Here is an 18,230-nt window from a genome sequence, read left to right as displayed (position 1 = left end):
AAAATATCACTTAACACCCTCCATATCCATCTGCTCTGAAGGCCCTGAACTCCAAGCAGCCCCCTAATCTAAAAAGGCTTTTCCTTTTTAGACACAAATATTCTTGACAAATATACTTTTCAAGTATATTTGGCTGAAACAAATATTCTTGACAAATATACTTTTCATAATAAACTGTTGATCAATCTTATAAATCATTCTCTCTGTCTTTGGTTAGCAGGGACTGGTTCACCAGAGCCTGAGCACTTTTCAGTGATGAACTGAGCAGCCAGACTTCAAGGGGAGAGAAGAGATGACAGCCTGGGGACTGTGAGCTCTGTGTTCCCTCAGCATAACACCATGCTTTTCATGCATGGCCCTTCCTCTTTCTCCCTGTTTTTCTTACTTTGCCTTAGACTGGATGACTTTCTCTTTCAGCCCCAAATCATGCCCTAATGCCCCAGTGTGTGAATAGAATCATATTTTCCTACTGACTGCTCTCATGCAGGTGCTATTTATTTTTTGGAAGAGGAAGAAGAAGGAGAAGAAGGGAGAAAGGGAGAAGGGGAAATAAAGAGGAACAGATGAAATCAAAAGGAAAGGAAGAAGGCAAACCCCTGGTGTGTTGAGGACAGAGCTTAAAGCCACGGTTTCTTTCAGTGTCTCCTCAAGGCTCTTTATTCATTCAAAAAATATTTTTGCAACACCGAGTGACACACATTTCTAAGTTAATCCTTTGAGTAAAGTGTAATTTAATTAGTTGGGGGGAATGTGGGGTGTGTTTCAGTCACTCTCAGATATTTTGAATTTATTTTTCAAGTGAAAAATTAATATATGCCCGTTGTGAATAAGAAATCCAAATACCGAAGTGTATAAAGTAAAAAGGTAGCCCTCATCCTCATTCTCCTTCTCTCCTTAACTCTTTTTTTTTTAAATATTGATTGATTGATTTGCCTGTGTTCTGTCTTAGTTGTGGTGCGTGGGCTTCTCTCTAGTTGTGGTGAATGGGCTCCAGAGCATATGAGCTCAGTAGTTGTGATGTGAGGCTTAGTTGCCCCACAGCATGTGGGATCTTAGTTCCCTGACCGGGGATCGAACCTGCATCCCCTGCATTGGAAGGCAGATTCTTAACCACTGGACCACCAGGGAAGTCCCTCTCCTTAACTCTTTTTTTCAAAAAAATTATTTATTTATTTATTTATGGCTGTGTTGGGTCTTTGTTGCTGCTCACAGGCTTTACTCTAGTTGCAGTGAGCGGGGGCCACTCTTCATTGCAGTGCGCAGGCTTCTTACTGCGGTGGCTTCTCCTATTGCAGAGCACGGGCTCCAGTAGTTGTGGCTCGCGGGCGCTAGAGCACAAGCTCAGTAGTTGTGGCGCACAGGCTTAGTTTCACGGCGGTATGTGGGGTCTTCCCGGACCAGGGCTCGAACCCCTGTCCCCTGCATTAGCAGGTGGATGCTTAACCACTGCGCCACCAGGGAAGCCCCCTCTCCTTAACTCTTAAGACCAGTTTGGTGTGTATTGTTCCAGACCTTTGGGGGAGCACATGTAAACACACCCCAAAAACAGGATTGGGCAACATGTATTATCTTGTAATGTGACCTCTCCCAGTAGTGTTAGACTGGCTTGATTGCCAGGCCAAGGTGGCACAAAGGAGTCTGAGAAAATGCTGCGTGTAACTACAAGGTAATGTCTATCCCCATAGGCCTGAGCTCCATGACTAAGTTGTATATACTGTACATGTTGAACACTTATTAAATGGGAAACCTGTGGGTTTTTTTGTATTTAATTGTTCCCTCCTGGTGACTGAGAATTGATTTTAAGATGTTGAAAGTCAGCTCTCTCTCTGGACTCTCTCAGTATAGCTCCATGGTTCATAACCTTTTCCTACCTCAGCACACATAACAGATGCTGTGTGTACTTGATACACACATAACCTGAAGTGTCCTCTGTACTCAAAAAAGCACTCAGGAAAAGCATGTCAGAGTGCCAGGAAGTGAAAGGGATGCTGCCACAGGGATAACCTTATATCTTTAAAATTACTTTTATAAGGGACTTCGCTGGCAGTCCAGTGTTCGGGACTCTGCACTTCCACGGCAGGGGGTGTGGGTTAAATTTCTGGTCAGGGAACTAAGATCCCGAAGCTGCTCAGTTAAAAACAGAAACAGAAACAAAAACAACAACAAAAAGCATTCAATTGAGCACCTGCTCTGTGCCAGGCACTGAACCAGGTGCTGAGGAAACAAAGGTGAACAAGACAATCTAGTACAGCATTCTTGAACTTTACTGAGAAGCAGCTAGGAGCTTATTAAAATGCACAGTCTGTTTCAGTAGGTGAGACCAAGGAATTTGCATTTTTAACAGATACCCATGGTGATTTCCTCAAGAGTATGGGATGGTCTCATTTTATTTATTTATTTGTTTATTTATTTATTTGGCTGCACCGGGTCTTAGTTGCCGCATGCGGGACCTTCGTTGAGGCACACGGGATCTTTAGTTGCAGAATGTGCGAGCTAGTTCCCTGACCAGGGATCGAACCTGGGCCCCCTGCATTGGGAGCATGGAGTCTTAGTCACTGGACCACCAGGAAAGTCCGGGGATGGTCTCATCTTGAAAAACACTGGTCTCGACACAGAGAAGCCCAAAAATTACATTAGGGGTTCAAGATCAGGGACTATTTTTATCCCTGATATTTCCTGAAATAAGCGGCACATGTGTATTATCATGTGCTGAAATTAGAGTGACCCTCTGACAATGACTCAGGAAGATTTAAATGCAGAAGAATGCAGACTTATATAAACAAATTGTCTGTCAATATGTAGGAGTTTTCGGAAGATTCCAAATAATTAACATCCTCACTTGACAAATATTGAGTGCCTAGTTTGTCCCGGGTACTGGTGGGCATTCCCTTCTGTCTAAATCTCCTCCTATGCCTTATATTCTGCTACTTCTATTTTTCTGAACCATTATTCTATTTATTATTGCCCTTTCCTGTGTCTTCAAGCTCTCTTTTTCTGCTGGATCCTTCCTTTTAACACATCTCTTTTGTCTGAAAAGTAAAAATTCTTTGACCTTATGTCTCCTCTGGTTATAATTATGTTCTATTTTCTTCCTCACAACCCCATCACTTAGGATGCTTTTGGCTGCAAGTGACAGAAAACTCAATACACATTGGTTTAAACCAAAGCATCTATTGGCTCATGTGACTGAAAAGTCCAGAAGCATGTCTGGCTTTAAGCAACACTTTATGCAGTAGCTCAAATGATGTCTGAAGGAGCCTAGTCCCTTTGTGATCTTCACTCTACTTTAATCCTTGGTGTCCCATCCCATTCACCCCTGGCAGTTTTAAGTTCTCTCTTCATGGTTGCAAAATAGCTCAAATCCTCCCACCACCTTACCCAGGGAAAGATAGAGGATCTCACTGAGGAACCTCCAGGGAAGAGAGAGGAAGCTGTTTCTTCCTAGAAGGCCACAGTACTCCTTGGCACTGACTGAATTAGTTGTCAATTTCTGAACCAATCCCTGGGACCAAGGGTTGGGCTGTGCTGATTGGATTGAGCCAGTTAGGGCAACCCTTGGAGCTGGATTTGGAGTTAATCCCACCCAAATCATGTGGCTGAGAATGGAGGAGGAGTGGTTTTCCAAACAATATTGGGGACACAGTACTGGAAGGAGAGGAAATGCTGCTTAGCGATCAATAACAGAGGCTCGCTATAAGAGCCATGCTTCTGAAAATATAGGCCATGGTCATAGTCGAATGCTCTCATCTTCCATCTATTCTTTTTCTAAAAAACAAATTTACAGGGATGACTATTTATTTATTTATTTATATAGGCTGCACCATGTGGCATGCAGGATCTTAGTTCCCCGACCAGGGATCAAACCCCTGCCCCCTTTGTTGGAAGCTCAGAGTCTTAACCACTGGACCACCAGGGAAGTCCCCTCTGTCTGTTCTTTACCCCTGATCCTGGGAAAAAAAATTGCCCCTCATGCCCACATCATTAAATACTACCAAATCCATTGTTCCTTCTAGGTTCTTACCTTGTTTGACTTCTCTGTATCATTTGACACTATTGATGACTCCTCTCTTGACTCCCTTGGCTTATGTGATTGCCTCTTTGTCTAGGTTCTACTCTTGCTTCTCTGACCACTCTTTCTCAGGCTTCGTCCCTTAAGTGTTGGTTTTCCATGTTAGGCCCTTTTCTCTTGTCGATCTGCAAACTCTGTTGTATCTGGCCCATTGCCCAGCATGATGTCTGGCACATATTAGCGCTCAAACAACATACTAAACAAATGAACCAATGAATGAATGGGTATTCACTTAGGCTTGAACTCCACTCTGCTAATATAATTCCCAACACTGTATAATCAGCTAATTCTGCTCTCCAGGTCTCCATATATGTCAACAGGCTTACTGCACACCCCCTACCAGGTAACCCACAAGTGCCTCGGATTAACGTGTGTAAACTACCCTCCTTATCCTTATCTTTAAACCTGTTCCTCCCCTTTTACTCACTCTACTAATTGATGGGGTCACGGTCCACCCAGTTATCCAAAACTGCTTCCTGGTATCTTTCCTCATACCTCCCTCAAACACTTCCTAAGCCTTCTGACTCTACCTCCTTAGTACATCTCACTATCTTCTTCATCCATGCCCACTGCTACCGCCCTGACTTACGTTATGTTAGTCTCCTTACCTTTTTCCTCAGCCTCTACACCATCATCCATCTCTTAAAGCCATTATGACTTGTTCTTAGAGAACATTTTTAAAAGTCATATCTTATTTGTATTTCTCCTTTCAATGAGCACCCCTCTGTCTACAGGATAGAGTTCAAACTCTTGGGCTTGGTGTGAAATATGATTTGTGATGCTGTCTGGCCCAGACCACTCTTCAAAAATGTTTTTCATACTATGAGTGGTGACCTGTTTGCAAGTCATGAAATCAATTTAGTGGGTCACATGTAACATTTAAAAAAGTGTAATATATAGAATTGAAACTATGAGAGTGTATTACTTAGATTATTCAAGTATTATGTTTTGTTTATATATTACATAAGTGAGGCTAGGATAGCTTTTGCTGCAGTAACAAATAACACCCAAATCTCTGTGGCTTAACACAGCAAAGCTTATTTTTCGCTCATGCAAAGTCTACTGTGAATCTCAGAAATGCTCTAGGGCAGCTGTCCTCTTCTTGTTGGATTAGCAATTAAGGGTGGGGAATTCCCTGGTGGTCCAGTGGTTAGGACTCCGTGCTTGCACTGCAGGGGTCACAGGTTCGATCCCTGGTTGGGGAACTAAGATCCCACATGCTGCGCGGTGCAGTCAAAAAAACAAAACAAAAAAAGAGCAATGCAGGGTGTTTCAATTCTGTGGTACATCCAGCTCAGTACATGCTTTCACAATCACTGTGGTGGGGAAGAGAACATTGGATGGTCTTGAACCTGAAATGAAATGTTTTGGCCAGAAATTGGTAAGTGTCACTTCTGCTCATAATTCACTAGCCAGAAGTAGTCATATGACTGCCTAATTGCCAGGAGGCAGAGAAATATAATCCTCCAATATGCCCAGAGGGATAGAAGAACTGGATGTTTGTGGGCCCTGGAAAATTCCACCATATTAATATGTATGTATGTATTGGGTCATAATAAATTACATTTCTTACTGTGGGTCACAGTAAAAAAAATAATTGAGAAACTGCTCTATTGCTTCCTTTTCCCTCTGCCCTCACTATACCCTATGATCCAAAGGAGTGCATAGAGATATAGGACCTACATTCAGAGGCCAGTTCTACCACTTCCCTGCTTCTGTGAACTTGTTCAAGTCACCTAACCTCTCTGAGCTTCATTCTCTTAAGAGGTATCAGAGGGAAATAACATTTGTCTTGTAAGATTGTGGTAAGATGTAAGAGACATGATATGGTAAACGTCTGGCCCTAGGCTTGACTCTGTGTGTGAATTTAGTCCCTGGAAATTGTCAGCATTCTGCCAAACAGAACTCCTTTTTTCAGATACATGATCTCTTTCATAACCCCGTGCATTTGGACATGCATGCTGCCTCACCTGGATTGCCTTTTCCCTTCTCATCTGTCTGTTAAGTGCTTTATCCTTTAGTACTCAGCTCAGTTTCCTATAGGAACTACTCCATGACTCAGATGAGCAGATATGATACAGAGTAGTGGATAATGGGCATGTATCCTGGAGAGAGCCAACAAACATAGTTTGAATCCCAGTTCCACCACTTCACCAGCTATGACAAGCCTGTGACTAGCAAGTTATTTAACATCTGTTAGATTCAGTTTTCTCACCTGTGAAATAGGCATAATATTAGTACCTACTTCATAGGATGTTGTGAGAATTAAAAGAGAAATTGCCTCAAAAGTGTTAGGTTCGGTGCCTGGCCCATCATACCCTTCTTTGGGCCACCCTGTACCTAGTAACTCCCTCTACTATAATTCCTCTCACTCTGTGCTGCCATTTTTTATTTGACACCATGCCATGCACTAGACTGTGGACTTGTTAAGCACTGTCCCAGAGTTCAACAATAATAGCTAGTTTTTTGGCTTCCCTGGTGGCACAGTGGTTGAGAACTCGCCTGCCAATGCAGGGGACATGGTTTTGAGCCCTGGTCCGGGAGGATCCCACATGCCACGGAGCAACTAAGCCCGTGCGCCACAACTACTGAGCCTGAGCTCTAGAACCCGTGTGCCACAACTACTGAAGCCCGCGTGCCACAACTACTGAAACCCGTGCGCCTAGAGCCCATGCTCTGCAACAAGAGAAGCCACCACAATGAGAAACCTGCGCACCTCAACGAAGAGTAGCCCCCGGTCGCTGCAACTAGAGAAAGCCCGCGCGCAGCAATGAGGACCCAACACAGCCAAAAATAAATAAATTTATTTAAAAAAGAAAAGCTTAAGTACTAAATCTTGAGGAAGCCCACATTTAGGGGATGGGGGAGAGAAAATGCAGAATAATGCCCTACTGGTTGAAACCACCCAAACCAGTATTACCTGACTCTTCTGATGGTTTAATCTGTGACAAAATTTATACTTGAGTTATATATTTCCCATATGATGTTTAGTAATCTCTGGCTTTCACATGCTGACCCATTCAGGAATAATTCAGGGTTCTTGCACCATTATCTAGGACCACACTGTCCCATATCGCAGCCACTAGCCACATGCAGCTATTTAAACGTAATTAAAATAAATAAAACTAAAAATTCAATTCCTCATTTCAAGTGTTTAACAGCCACATGCGGTTGAGGTCTACCATATTGGACAGCGTTGATAGGGGACATTTCCATCATCACAGAAAGTTCAGTGAGTTTAGGAAGTCCCTGCCTATTTGTCTGTCTTTCCTGTTGGGTCTACCTGGATGTGTTGTCATCGTTGTTTGTTGTTGGCCACACTCTTGTGCGAGATCTTAGTTTCCTGACAAAGGATGGAACCCGCGCCCACTGCAATGGAAGCGTGGAGTCCTAACCACTGGATGGCCAGGGAAGTCCCTGGGGGTATGTGTGTGTGTTGGGTTTTTTAAAATCTTTATTGGGGTATAACTGATTTACAATGTTGTGTTAGTTTCAGGTGTACAGCAAAGTGAATCTGTTATATAGATACATATATCCACTCTTTTTAAGATTCTTTTCCTATATAGGCCATTCCAGAGTAATGAGTAGAGTTCCCTGTGCTACACAGTAGGTCCTTATTAGTTATCTGGATGTGTTACTTTTACTAAAAAAGAAACATGACCCAAAATTGGTCAAGCTGTACACTTACAGATAGTGGTACAAAGTGGGATACATTATTTAGGATTAGAGTCACCTGTGGATGATAAACTCTAATTAGCAGTGTTAATAGGAAAAAAAAAAAAGCTTACTTTTCATGTTACAGTCCAGATATAGGCGATCCAGGGCTGCTTTGGCTGCTCTGATTCACAAAGTCCTCAAGGTCCCAGGCTCCTTCTAGCTTTCTACTACTTCTGCAGGAGCTTGCCCTCATCCTCCTGGTCCAGGATGGGGTTCTGTCATGACAGGTTCTAAGCAGTAATATGAAAACAAAGGGGAAGGATGGAGAGGACACCTGTCAACTTTTTTTTTTTTTTTTGCAGTACGCGGGCCTCTCACTGTTGTGGCCTCTCCCATAGCGGAGCACAGGCTCTGGACGCGCAGGCCCAGCGGCCATGGCTCACGGGCCCAGCCGCTCTGTGGCATGTGGGATCTTCCCAGACCGGGCCACGAACCTGCATCCCCTGTATCAGCAGGCGGACTCTCAACCACTGCGCCACTAGGGAAGCCCCCACCTGTCAACTTTTTTAAGGAAAGCTCTTAGCCACTATCACATAACATTCCCACTTCCATTGGTAGCTGCAAATGGGAAATGTAAACTTTACTTATGGGCCCAGCTAAATATTCTATTACAATGAAACAAAGGAAGAACAAATATCAGGAAGCAATGAGTAGTTTCCCTCTTAGGGCTCAACTCCAGAAAACAACTACCAGTTAGGAAATGTCAATCAGAAACTGAAGCTATTAAGTCTGTCCAAATCTTGCACCCTGGCAAGTGAAAAATAAATTTTCTCCTAGGTTTAAGCAAAAGCAATTCAGGTTGAGGAGATATGTAATGCTGTGGCAGACACAGCGGATCTTTCCCAAATCTAAGTCAGGAAGGGACAGTGATAGAGCCACCTGGATTGTGATTGTAATTGTAAAGGAGGATAAAATCACCTCAGTCTGAAGGGATTGTCGCTGCTCATATACTGGTGGGGGATGGATTGGGGTTTACCTACCTGGAGTCAACTAAGACAAGAGCCATGGAAAAAGAACATGTCTGTGTTTATATACTGATTAAAGTGGCGTCATAAAATGTCTGGTCTCAGAACAGCAGATAGAAATATCCCCAAAGGAAGAATAGACAATACCTGTTGTTTAAAGGACAGTTTGCTTGAGCACTGCCAGCTGTTTCTAATTATGTGACCCTCCTCACCCACTGGTCTGTGTCTGGCCTGGAGGGTGGGTTTCCCCACCAGGAGGGACTGTCCTGGGTAGGTGGTCTTGGGTCTCAAATCAGACCCATTTTCTGTTGTCAATTAATAAATGGACATTCTGGTTTGTCATTTCTCCTCCTATGAAGTTGCTTGTCATAAAGTAATCCTCTGAGTAAACAGATAAAATCGAGTTCCTGGATTAGCAAAGCAGAGAACTAACCCTGGATCTGTAGGGTTACAGATGACCTCAAACTCCCACCAGGTAATCTCTTTTTCTGAAATCATTTATTTCCTTTGCCTCAAACTCTGAAAGGACTCCATCAAGAGGTGAAATTGCTGAATCATATTTGCCTCTTGCCCTATTACAATATTCTTTGCTTGACTGTGTCACTACAGCCCTTCTAAAATGTTTTCATGAAATTTGTCTTCTGTTTGGCCTCTTGAGGCAGTGCCCATTCTGTCTAAATTTGTGCAGGTTACTGTCATATATATTTTAACGTATATGACAAAAATCACTACCTTCAAGGGTCTCACTCTCTGTTGAAAAGTCTTGTATACGTAAAACAATGAAAAAGCAGTTTAGTCATGTTTGTAATCTAGTTTTCACTTGAACACAAGTAATTGCCAGTGTTACAGCATAAAGAATAAATATTATAGGATGTCAGAAGGAGAGCAATCATTTTGAGATGGAGGCATTAGGGCAAGTTTTTAAGGAGAACATGGAATTTAAGGTGTGTTCTTAAAAGGTGGATTCTATGTATCAATTAAGACCTATTGGTTGCAAGTGATAGAAACCCAACTCAGATAAATTTAGGTAAAAAAATGTATTGGTGCTTAGAAGTCAAGGAAAAGACTAAACAACCATGCAGCTGGGCCTCTAGAACTAGCAATATACATGCTGACTGGATCTTCTTTTATCCTTCCATTTCTGTCTCTCTTAGCACCTTGATTTTATTTCTCTTTCCATAAACCAATTTTCTTCACAATATCCCCAGGCTGCTCAGGAGCTCCACCGGAACCACCAGGGGTTAAAAGCTCTTTTTTCCAGTTTTAGTTCAGAAAGTCCCTGGTAATAACCGATTGGCCCAGCACTGACCAGGTTTCTACCACTGGAACAGTCAGCTGAAGTCAGGGCATGGGGATGGGGAAGTCATGTAGACACTTGAGATCAAACGTGTGGGATGCGGAAAAGAGGAATACTGAGCAGAGAAAACATTAACTCCATTATGAGGAGGAATGAGTGTGGTTTAGGCAGGTAACACCTGGGATGATGGTGGGCTGCACCCCACAGGCCCAGCTCCAAAGAGAAGAAAGAGCCTGGAAACAGTGACAGAGACATCAAGGGATTATTGGATAGGAGGTCTGAAGCAAAAGGTCCTGGAGTGACACCCCACCAAGGGCGGCAGACAGAACATAGCAACAATCTTTGATAGTTGGGGGGAGAAGGAGGCTATCATTGACTGGGGCGGGGTGGGGGTGGGTGGGTGGGTGGGTGGGGTTGACGTCAGGTGGGGCTCATCAGTTACCAGGGGCTAATTAACCCTATACTTAAGAGGATTGGATAGTCATGTGAGTGAAGCAGGGACTTGTGGTAGGGTCTGTGCAGAGAGCTTGAGTGTCCTGGCCATACAGATGAGAAATTGAGGATAAGTATGAGTAGTATAGATGGATTAGGAGATTATGGAGGGTTTAGAATTGATGCAGTGGCACATCTGGAGGCCAAAGGAATTTTATGTTTATCTCTGGGTGATTTTTAAATGAAAATAGACAAACTGTTGTGTCCAGAAGCAGATTGAATGTAAATTGCATAGGTCAATAACTATTGGGGTTTCACTTGATTTGGAAAGAAGGAGTGAAATATCAAAGACGGCAACAAAACAAAACAGAACAAACAAACAGGATTTAAGGTCAGTGAGAGGAGGTTTCAAGGAGAGAAGCCAAGGATAGCCAAGAATCTTCAGCTTAGAAGGATGTAGGCATTTACAGAAACAGGGAGGATGAGAAGAGGAGTTAATATGGGTAAATGTGATACGTTCTGTTTTAAACAAATCACATTTGAGATGCTAGTGGTATATCCCACAACTGAAACTGCTATCAAGAAACTGGAAATATATACTGGTGTTTAGGGGAAGAGATTATCTGATTGTCTGCAGATAACTCATATCTGAAACTAGAAAAGAGGAAGGCCATAGTCTGCTGGGCTTTGGAGAGAACCCGCATTTAAGGTTGTGGGAGGAGAAAGAAGAGTCAGTAAAGTAGGCAGCTAGAAAAGGTTCAAGGAGGTAGGAGAACCAGGCAAGTATAGAGTCTAGTGAAGTCAAAGCAGAATTTAAAGAAGGAAGAGGTGATGGTGTGGAAAAGGGTGATGGAGGAAACGTGGAAAAGGCAATTGTATTTGGTGAGGTCTTGGAACCCTGGAGAACGGTGTTAAGTGCCAGCGGTTACAATTCATTCAAATTCATGCTGAGCACTTAATTCCTGCTAGCATTATGCTAGGTGCTGGGGACAGGAAGAAGAGCACCTTCTGGACCCAAGAAGCTCACAGCGTGGCGGAGGAAGTGAGAAGTGAATCAATAATTAAGTTACAATGTTGAAAGTGCTCAAACAGAGGTGTGCTCAAGATACAATCGAAACCCTGCGGAGTGGGCGACCCCACGGGGCTGGATTGGGGAAGGGAGGGTAGGACGGTTTGCTGTCCAAGTTTGTGCTGGGTCTCCAGAGATTCCGCGGGGGCAATTCCAGCAGAACCAGTCCTCTGAGGCCGTGTACAGCTCTTGGGCGGCTATGGTGGGATGGAGCACGAGTGGACCCTGGCTCCTTGGGGGCGAAGGATGTTAGCAATATCTGGGTCCTACTTGAAAGATACGGGATGGAGTTTGCAGTCTGAAGGCGGGATGCAGGAAGGAGAGGCGAACAGCTTCTCTATATTCGCCCCACTTTCTCACACAGGGCAGAAGAGATAGGGGGAGTGTGGGTGGGGGAGACTTTTGGGAAGCTAGTCGACCAAAAACCTCAGTTCGCCGGGGTCCGGTAGCCTCATTACTCTTCCCCGGCCTCTGCACCCGGCCGGAACTCGTGTCATCAGGCCTGGTTTCCCGCCGGCCTGGAAAAGCAGACGGCCCTACAGAGACGTGGAGAACACGGTCGGGAAAAGCCGGGCTCGGGCGGAAGTCACTCTGAGGCGTCGGCAGGGGAGGCGAGTGAACGCCAGTTGGGAGTTGGAGCGACCGGGGCTTGTGAGGGCCCCACGGCCCTAGCAGGTGAGGGGTGAGGGGGCTGTGGCACGGTCCCGACTGCTCCCTGACTAAACACCGGGGCTCTAGGGTTGGTTTTGCCACTTACTAGTTGTATGACCGGGAGTAATTTAATTTGCTCAGTAAGTGGAATAATAATAGTCCCTTTCTCACGGTTGTTGTGAGGAGTTAACGAAAATACACCCAGGACAGTTTCTGGCACATAGTAAACTCTGGATGTACAATCTTCACTAATACTGCTCTCAGCTGCGTGGGTTACGTTGCTCTGAAAACTCACCAACTTCCGCCCGGGATCATCCAGTTAATGATTTTGACTTTGTGTTTATTGGTAAAAGTATGAAACAAAACATAATTAAAGTTATATTATTAGAGAAGTGATAGCACTACTGAGGGGTTGGAAAATAGGGTGAATAATATTACTTATAATCCCATCATCCTACACACGACTTTAAGCCGTTTTCTTCTTTTTTACCCCCAAATCTTTTTGTGCGTACGTTTTTATAGTTGTAATGTTAGTGTATATGCATTTTGATTCCTCCTTATTTGCCACTCAGTAGTGTAGCCTAAGCATGGTGTTAACGAAAATCGTGTTTATGATTGTACAAATTCCATTTTATAGGCTTATCATTTATTTTCCAAATTCCTGCATATGTAGAGGTAAAATCATTTAAAGAAGTCAGTGAGGGAAATTTAGATATTACCTATGATTCCAGGACGTGAGATCAACTGTTGTTATTTTTCCTGGTTCCCTTCTATTTTTTAGTCCATGTGAAAACATACTGTTTGCACGGTTTTCATTTATTTTAGCAAACATTGTGTATCAGTTATGTTTAAGCCATAGTCCAGAATTAAAGTCAGGCTAGTTAGGTAGACAGAAAAAAAAGCAAGATTCTAATAGTTTGTAAGGGCTGTGAGATGTATGCATAGGTTCTCATAAGAATATGGAGGAAGAGCAATGTCAGTGCCCTCCAATCAGAGGCCACTAGGAACATGCTTGTAGTTGAAGTTAGGCTTATTACTCTTGTAGTGAGAAAGAACACATGCCATGGGAAACCATGGGGCTTCTCAGTAAGAGTGTGTTAGAAGGGATTTATTGTTGGACTTAGGTTTGTGTTAGGTGATTTAGGGGAAAGTATTGAGGAGGTGGAGGCAATTCTATAATTAGGAGAGAATCTTATCTATCTAGAGTGAGGCTAATGCTATGACTGGTCAGTGTATGGCAGTCACTCATATTAGCCAGGATAGTAGAATGTTTGGTCACTTTTGTGGTTTTTTTTTTTTTTTTTTTTGTGGTACGCGGGCCTCTCACTGTTGTGGCCTCTCCTGTTGCGGAGCACAGGCTCCGGACGCGCAGGCTCAGTGGCTATGGCTCATGGGCCCAGCCGCTCCGCGGCATGTGGGATCTTCCAGGACCGGGGCACGAACCCGTGTCCCCTGCATTGGCAGGTGGACTCTCAACCACTGCGCCACCAGGGAAGCCTCACTTCTGTGGTTTTTGAGCAATGTTTTTTTGTGTGTGTGTTCAGACATGATTATAGTTAGTATAATTAATAGAGCTGAGGGTATTTATTGCCCATGGAAGTGAGGAGAAGTTAGGCCAGGGAGTTGGGCACATTTTGGAGGGCCTTGTGTACCATTTTAGGAGTTTGAATTTCTGGAGGGAATTGCTGAATAAGGGGAGTGCCATCATATTTAGAAAAATCCCCTTTGTTGCCAGGCAAAGGTTGGATTGGGAGAGAAGGAGGAGATCTGAGTTAGGACCTTACTGAATCCTAAAGGGTGTTCTCAGTGCCAACTTTAAGGGCAACACCTGGTGGCTCGTTAGAAATAAAGAATGTCAGGCCCCATCCTACACCTACTAAATCAGAATCTGCACTTTAACAAAATTCCCAGATGATTCATAGGCACTTTAACATTTGAGAAGCCCTTTGTTAGGGGAATTTCAGTAGTTCAGGTAAGAAACAATAAAACCCTGAACCAAGACAGTGGTGGTAGTGGTGGAGAAATGTGGAGATATTATTTGTTCAACAAATATTAGAAGCCTCCTGCATGTCTGGCACCATCCTGGTTGCTGGAAGTACCACAATGAAGATAGTCTCTCCCCTCAAGACACTTCCAGTCTGGCAGGGGAAACTGACAAGGGAACTGTCAATAAACTGTAGCAGGGAAAGTGTAAGCCCAGGATGCAACACATCAAAAGGTCTTGGTGGAGTTGAGTAATTAAGGGTTCTTGGAGGAGGTAATGGATGCCTAAGCTGAGTCCCAAAGGATAAATCAGCCAGCAGAAATCGGTAGAGGGCATTTTTGGCCTAGGAGCAGCAATCTGCCAAGGCATGAAGCCCAGAAAGGGGGTACTAGGTGGCACTTGTTAGACCACAGGTGTTCTCTGTGGTTAGAGCAGAGTAGGATGTGATTAGAGGGGAGATTGGAGAAATGAGCAGAGGCCAGATCTGGAGGGGTCTTACAGACCCCATGGAGAAAGTCGAGTTTTATTCTGAAGATCATGAGAGCCTCTGAAGAGTTTTTTTATTTTTTTGCAGTACGCGGGCCTCTCACTGTTGTGGCCTCTCCCGTTGCGGAGCACAGGCTCCGGAAGCACAGGCTCAGCAGCCATGGCTCACGGGCCCAGCCACTCCGCGGCATGTGGGATCTTCCCAGACCGGGGCACGAACCCGTGTCCCCTGCATCGGCAGGCGGACTTCCAACCACTGCGCCACCAGGGAAACCCCCTCTGAAGAGTTTTAATCAGAGAAAACAATCAGTTTTGTGTATTAGGCCCTCTAGATGCTGAGTGGTGGGATAAGGTGGAGGTCTGGGTGCAAGCCTGGAGTGCAGTGATTTAGGAGAGAGAAGGTGGTGAGCCACCTGATGTGGGGAGTGAGGGAGGAGGGGCAGTCTGGAAAGATGACCGGTCCTGTGTTGTAGATAGAGTGGTCTGGGTGCCATTTTGATGTAGACCCTCAGGCGACTGAGCTGAATTGTTGAATTTGGGCATTTTTGAAGCTTTTTTTTTTTTTTTTAAGTTTTCAGCATTCCATCTAGTTTCTCACTCAGTACTGTGTTCTGACTAGTGGGTGATTTTTTGTTTTTGATTTTTCTCTCTCCTGGTCTCTGGTGAGAGAAAGACAAAGGAGAAAGATGATGAAGTCAGCATTCTGTATTTTATTTCATTTTTGGGGTAGCTGGAATAAGTAGGAGAGGGAACTCTTTAGCCTTCCTGGTTCTTGCAGCACTTCCTGCCAGCAGTCATTGAAAGTTGCTGCAAGAGCAAAGTTGTTATTTCAGTAGAGCTATGGAAGTTATATTACTAATGGTTAACATAGGGAGAGGCAGCAGTAACTAATGGAAGGATTTAAGGCCAGGGTTCTAGTGCTAGCTTCCATACTGATTAGCATTGTAATCTTAGGCAAGTTACTTCACCTGTTGGTGTCTAGTTCCTTGTGAAAGGAGATAACTACCTGACTTGTCTTACAGGAGGCTTATGTGGATTAAATGAGATATTTGTCAGGGTGACTTAAAAATACTAAGAATGGCATTTAAATGTAATGGTATTATTGCTACTATTGTTTAGGTTCTGTCTTTGAGGAGATCAGATAGTGGCTGATAGAGCCTTGTTACTCAAAGTGTGGGCCTTAGACTAGGAGCTTCTTAGACATGAAGAATCTTGGGGATCTTGTCAGACTTACTGGATCAGAGAAACCTTTTATAGCCATTATTCCATCTGATCTATAGAAGAATCCCTTAAGGTAGGTAGGGGAGGTGTTAGCACATCCATTCCCCCGAGGAAATGGCCTCAAAAGATCAACTGCTTTACCTGAGGGTAAACAGTTCTAGGTGTGAAGTCCAGGCCTCTGACTCCATATACAATGTGAACTGTAGTCTCTTCTTTTTATAGATGAAGTGCTAAAATGTTGGTTAGCCTAGATCCTGGAGTGAATTACTGACAGTTGAATATTTTATTTTAGGAACCAATTATTTCTTTAAAAATCTGGCATAAAAATTTGCTTTAAAATTGACAACCTTTTGAAGCACATACTTGAATTATTTGGGGGTTGATCATTAACTCCATGAAGGGGCCTGTGTTTCTGTTCATCTTGGCATTTTTTCACAAGGCAGTGGGATGTATTATGTACAGTGTAAACATTCTTCTGCTCATAGTAGGCCCTGGGTAAGTGTTCATAGAATTAGAAAATAAGTTCATGAATTTCATAGTACATGATCCATGTTGAATTTGAAATTATGATGCATTCATTGGCTATACTGGTAACTCTTCACTGTCTCTTTTATTATAGGTGGAATTGGGCTATTTACTGAAGCTTCTTTCCCTGGTAGGCCAGGGAAAAATTTACATTTTGATTTTCTTTTAATCATGGCTTTGGTTCATAAATTGCTGAATGGCACTTATATTCTCAGAAAATGCCCGAAGCCAAGTGTTGCCTCTTGTCCATTTTTGAGTACTCGCTTTGCAGATTATTGTTCCAGCAGTCTTGAGAAACCAGTGGCTGCTCCTGGCAAAGCCTCTTCTCAGAGGAAGACTGAAGGGAATTTGGAAGGACATCACCAGAGAGAAGTTGATTTGGATATAACTTCTCCTGAGGACAAGCCTGAAGTTAGTTTTGATAAAGCAATTAAAGAAGAAATAAAGGACCATTTTAGGCGTTTGAAGGATGATATTGTGAATCATTGGATAGGGCCTGAAGGCCGCCCTCTGCATGAGGTCTTGATGGAACAAGCCAAGGTTGTCTGGCAGTTCCGCGGCAAAGAAGATTTGGATAAGTGGATAGTGACTTCTGATAAGACGATTGGTGGCAGAAGTGAAGTGTTCCTGAAAATGGGCAGGAGTAACCAAAGTGCACTGCTGTATGGAACTCTGAGCTCTGAGGCACCCCAGGATGGGGAGAGTGGCCGAAGTGGATACTGTGCAATGATATCCAAGATTCCAACGGTACGTGAGACCCAGGAGCTGCAGTTTTCTAGTGAACTGAGGTGAACTTCATTGTAGCATGAACTATAGCAGACAGCTTTTTTTCTGTAAATGAAAACAGCTGGCATCTCATCTTGTGTATGGGGTTAAATAACTGCTGGGCACAAGTGTAAAGTTTCATAAGCACAAGGGGGAAGTGGTTCCTGAAGAGAGGTTACATGTTTCTGGGCATCACTTGGGGCCAGGGTGGGGCATGCTTATGTTTGAGGAGCCCTGAGAGGTTACATATTTAAACGATGATCTGGGGAGATTTACATCTCCTCTAACATAGGCCGTAGACCCTCTAATGGCTGGGGGTTCCTTAGAGTGGAAGTAGGGTCAGCCGGGGTTTTCGTTTTTTTTTTTAACGTAAACTTTTAAATTTTAGAATATTTTTGGTATTACAGAAAAATTGCAAAGATGGTACTGAGAGTTCCTGTGTGTCCCTCACCCAGCTTCTCCAGTTGTTACCATCTTACATCACTTGGTACATTTGCCACAACTGAGAAGCCAACATTGCTGCGTTACTGTTAACTAGTTCCAGACTCTATTTGGATCTCACCAGTTTTTCCATAATATCTTTTATTCTGTTTCAGTATCCCAGCCAGGATACATTACATTACATCCAGTTGTCATGTCTCCTTAGTCTGTTACTTAGTCTTTCCTTATTTCTTAGTCTTTCCTTATTTTTCATGAGGATTTGAGAAATACTGGTCAGGTATTTTGCAGAATGATCCTCAATTTGGGATTTTCTGATTTTTTTTCCTCCTGGTTAGACTTGGGTTTTCTGGGTTTTTAGGAAGAACAGCACAGAGTTGAAGTACCCTTCTCATCGTATTAGGGTACATGCTAGTAGCATGACTTATCACTGATGTGTTAACCTTGATCACCTGTTCAAGGTAGTATTTGCCAGATTACTCCATTGTTAAGTTACTTTTTTTTTTTCCCTCCATATTCTGTTCTTTGGAAACAAGTCACTAAGTGTACCCTGCATTCAAGGCATGGGGTAGGGTGTGGGATTAAGTTCTAGCTCCTGGAAGGGGTAGTAT

At 43.5% G+C, this 18,230-nt stretch overlaps 1 protein-coding gene and 1 non-coding gene across 3 annotated transcripts in view; both read left to right on the top strand.

Annotated features, from left to right (window-relative positions):
* Positions 1 to 5,201: 5,201 nt before the first annotated feature.
* On the top strand, positions 5,202 to 5,274 carry TRNAA-UGC (transfer RNA alanine (anticodon UGC)). The gene has a single exon. It is a non-coding gene; the product is annotated as a tRNA-Ala (tRNA).
* A 6,843-nt stretch (positions 5,275 to 12,117) lies between these two features.
* Positions 12,118 to 18,230, top strand: part of LOC132420535 (complex I intermediate-associated protein 30, mitochondrial) — a 65,366-nt gene continuing 59,253 nt past the window's right edge. For both annotated transcript variants that reach the window (XM_060005030.1, XM_060005031.1), the window contains exons 1-2: positions 12,118 to 12,224; positions 16,511 to 17,163. In XM_060005030.1, coding sequence (XP_059861013.1) covers positions 16,588 to 17,163 — 576 coding nt within the window. In that variant the 5' untranslated portion in view covers positions 12,118 to 12,224; positions 16,511 to 16,587. The remainder of the gene's footprint in view (positions 12,225 to 16,510; positions 17,164 to 18,230) is intronic.

This window comes from Delphinus delphis, chromosome 2 (genome assembly GCF_949987515.2).
Source record: "Delphinus delphis chromosome 2, mDelDel1.2, whole genome shotgun sequence".
NCBI classification, from domain to species: domain Eukaryota; kingdom Metazoa; phylum Chordata; class Mammalia; order Artiodactyla; family Delphinidae; genus Delphinus; species Delphinus delphis.
The sequence above is the reverse complement of the archived record's forward strand: the minus strand, read 5'-3'. Positions and strand labels throughout refer to the sequence as shown.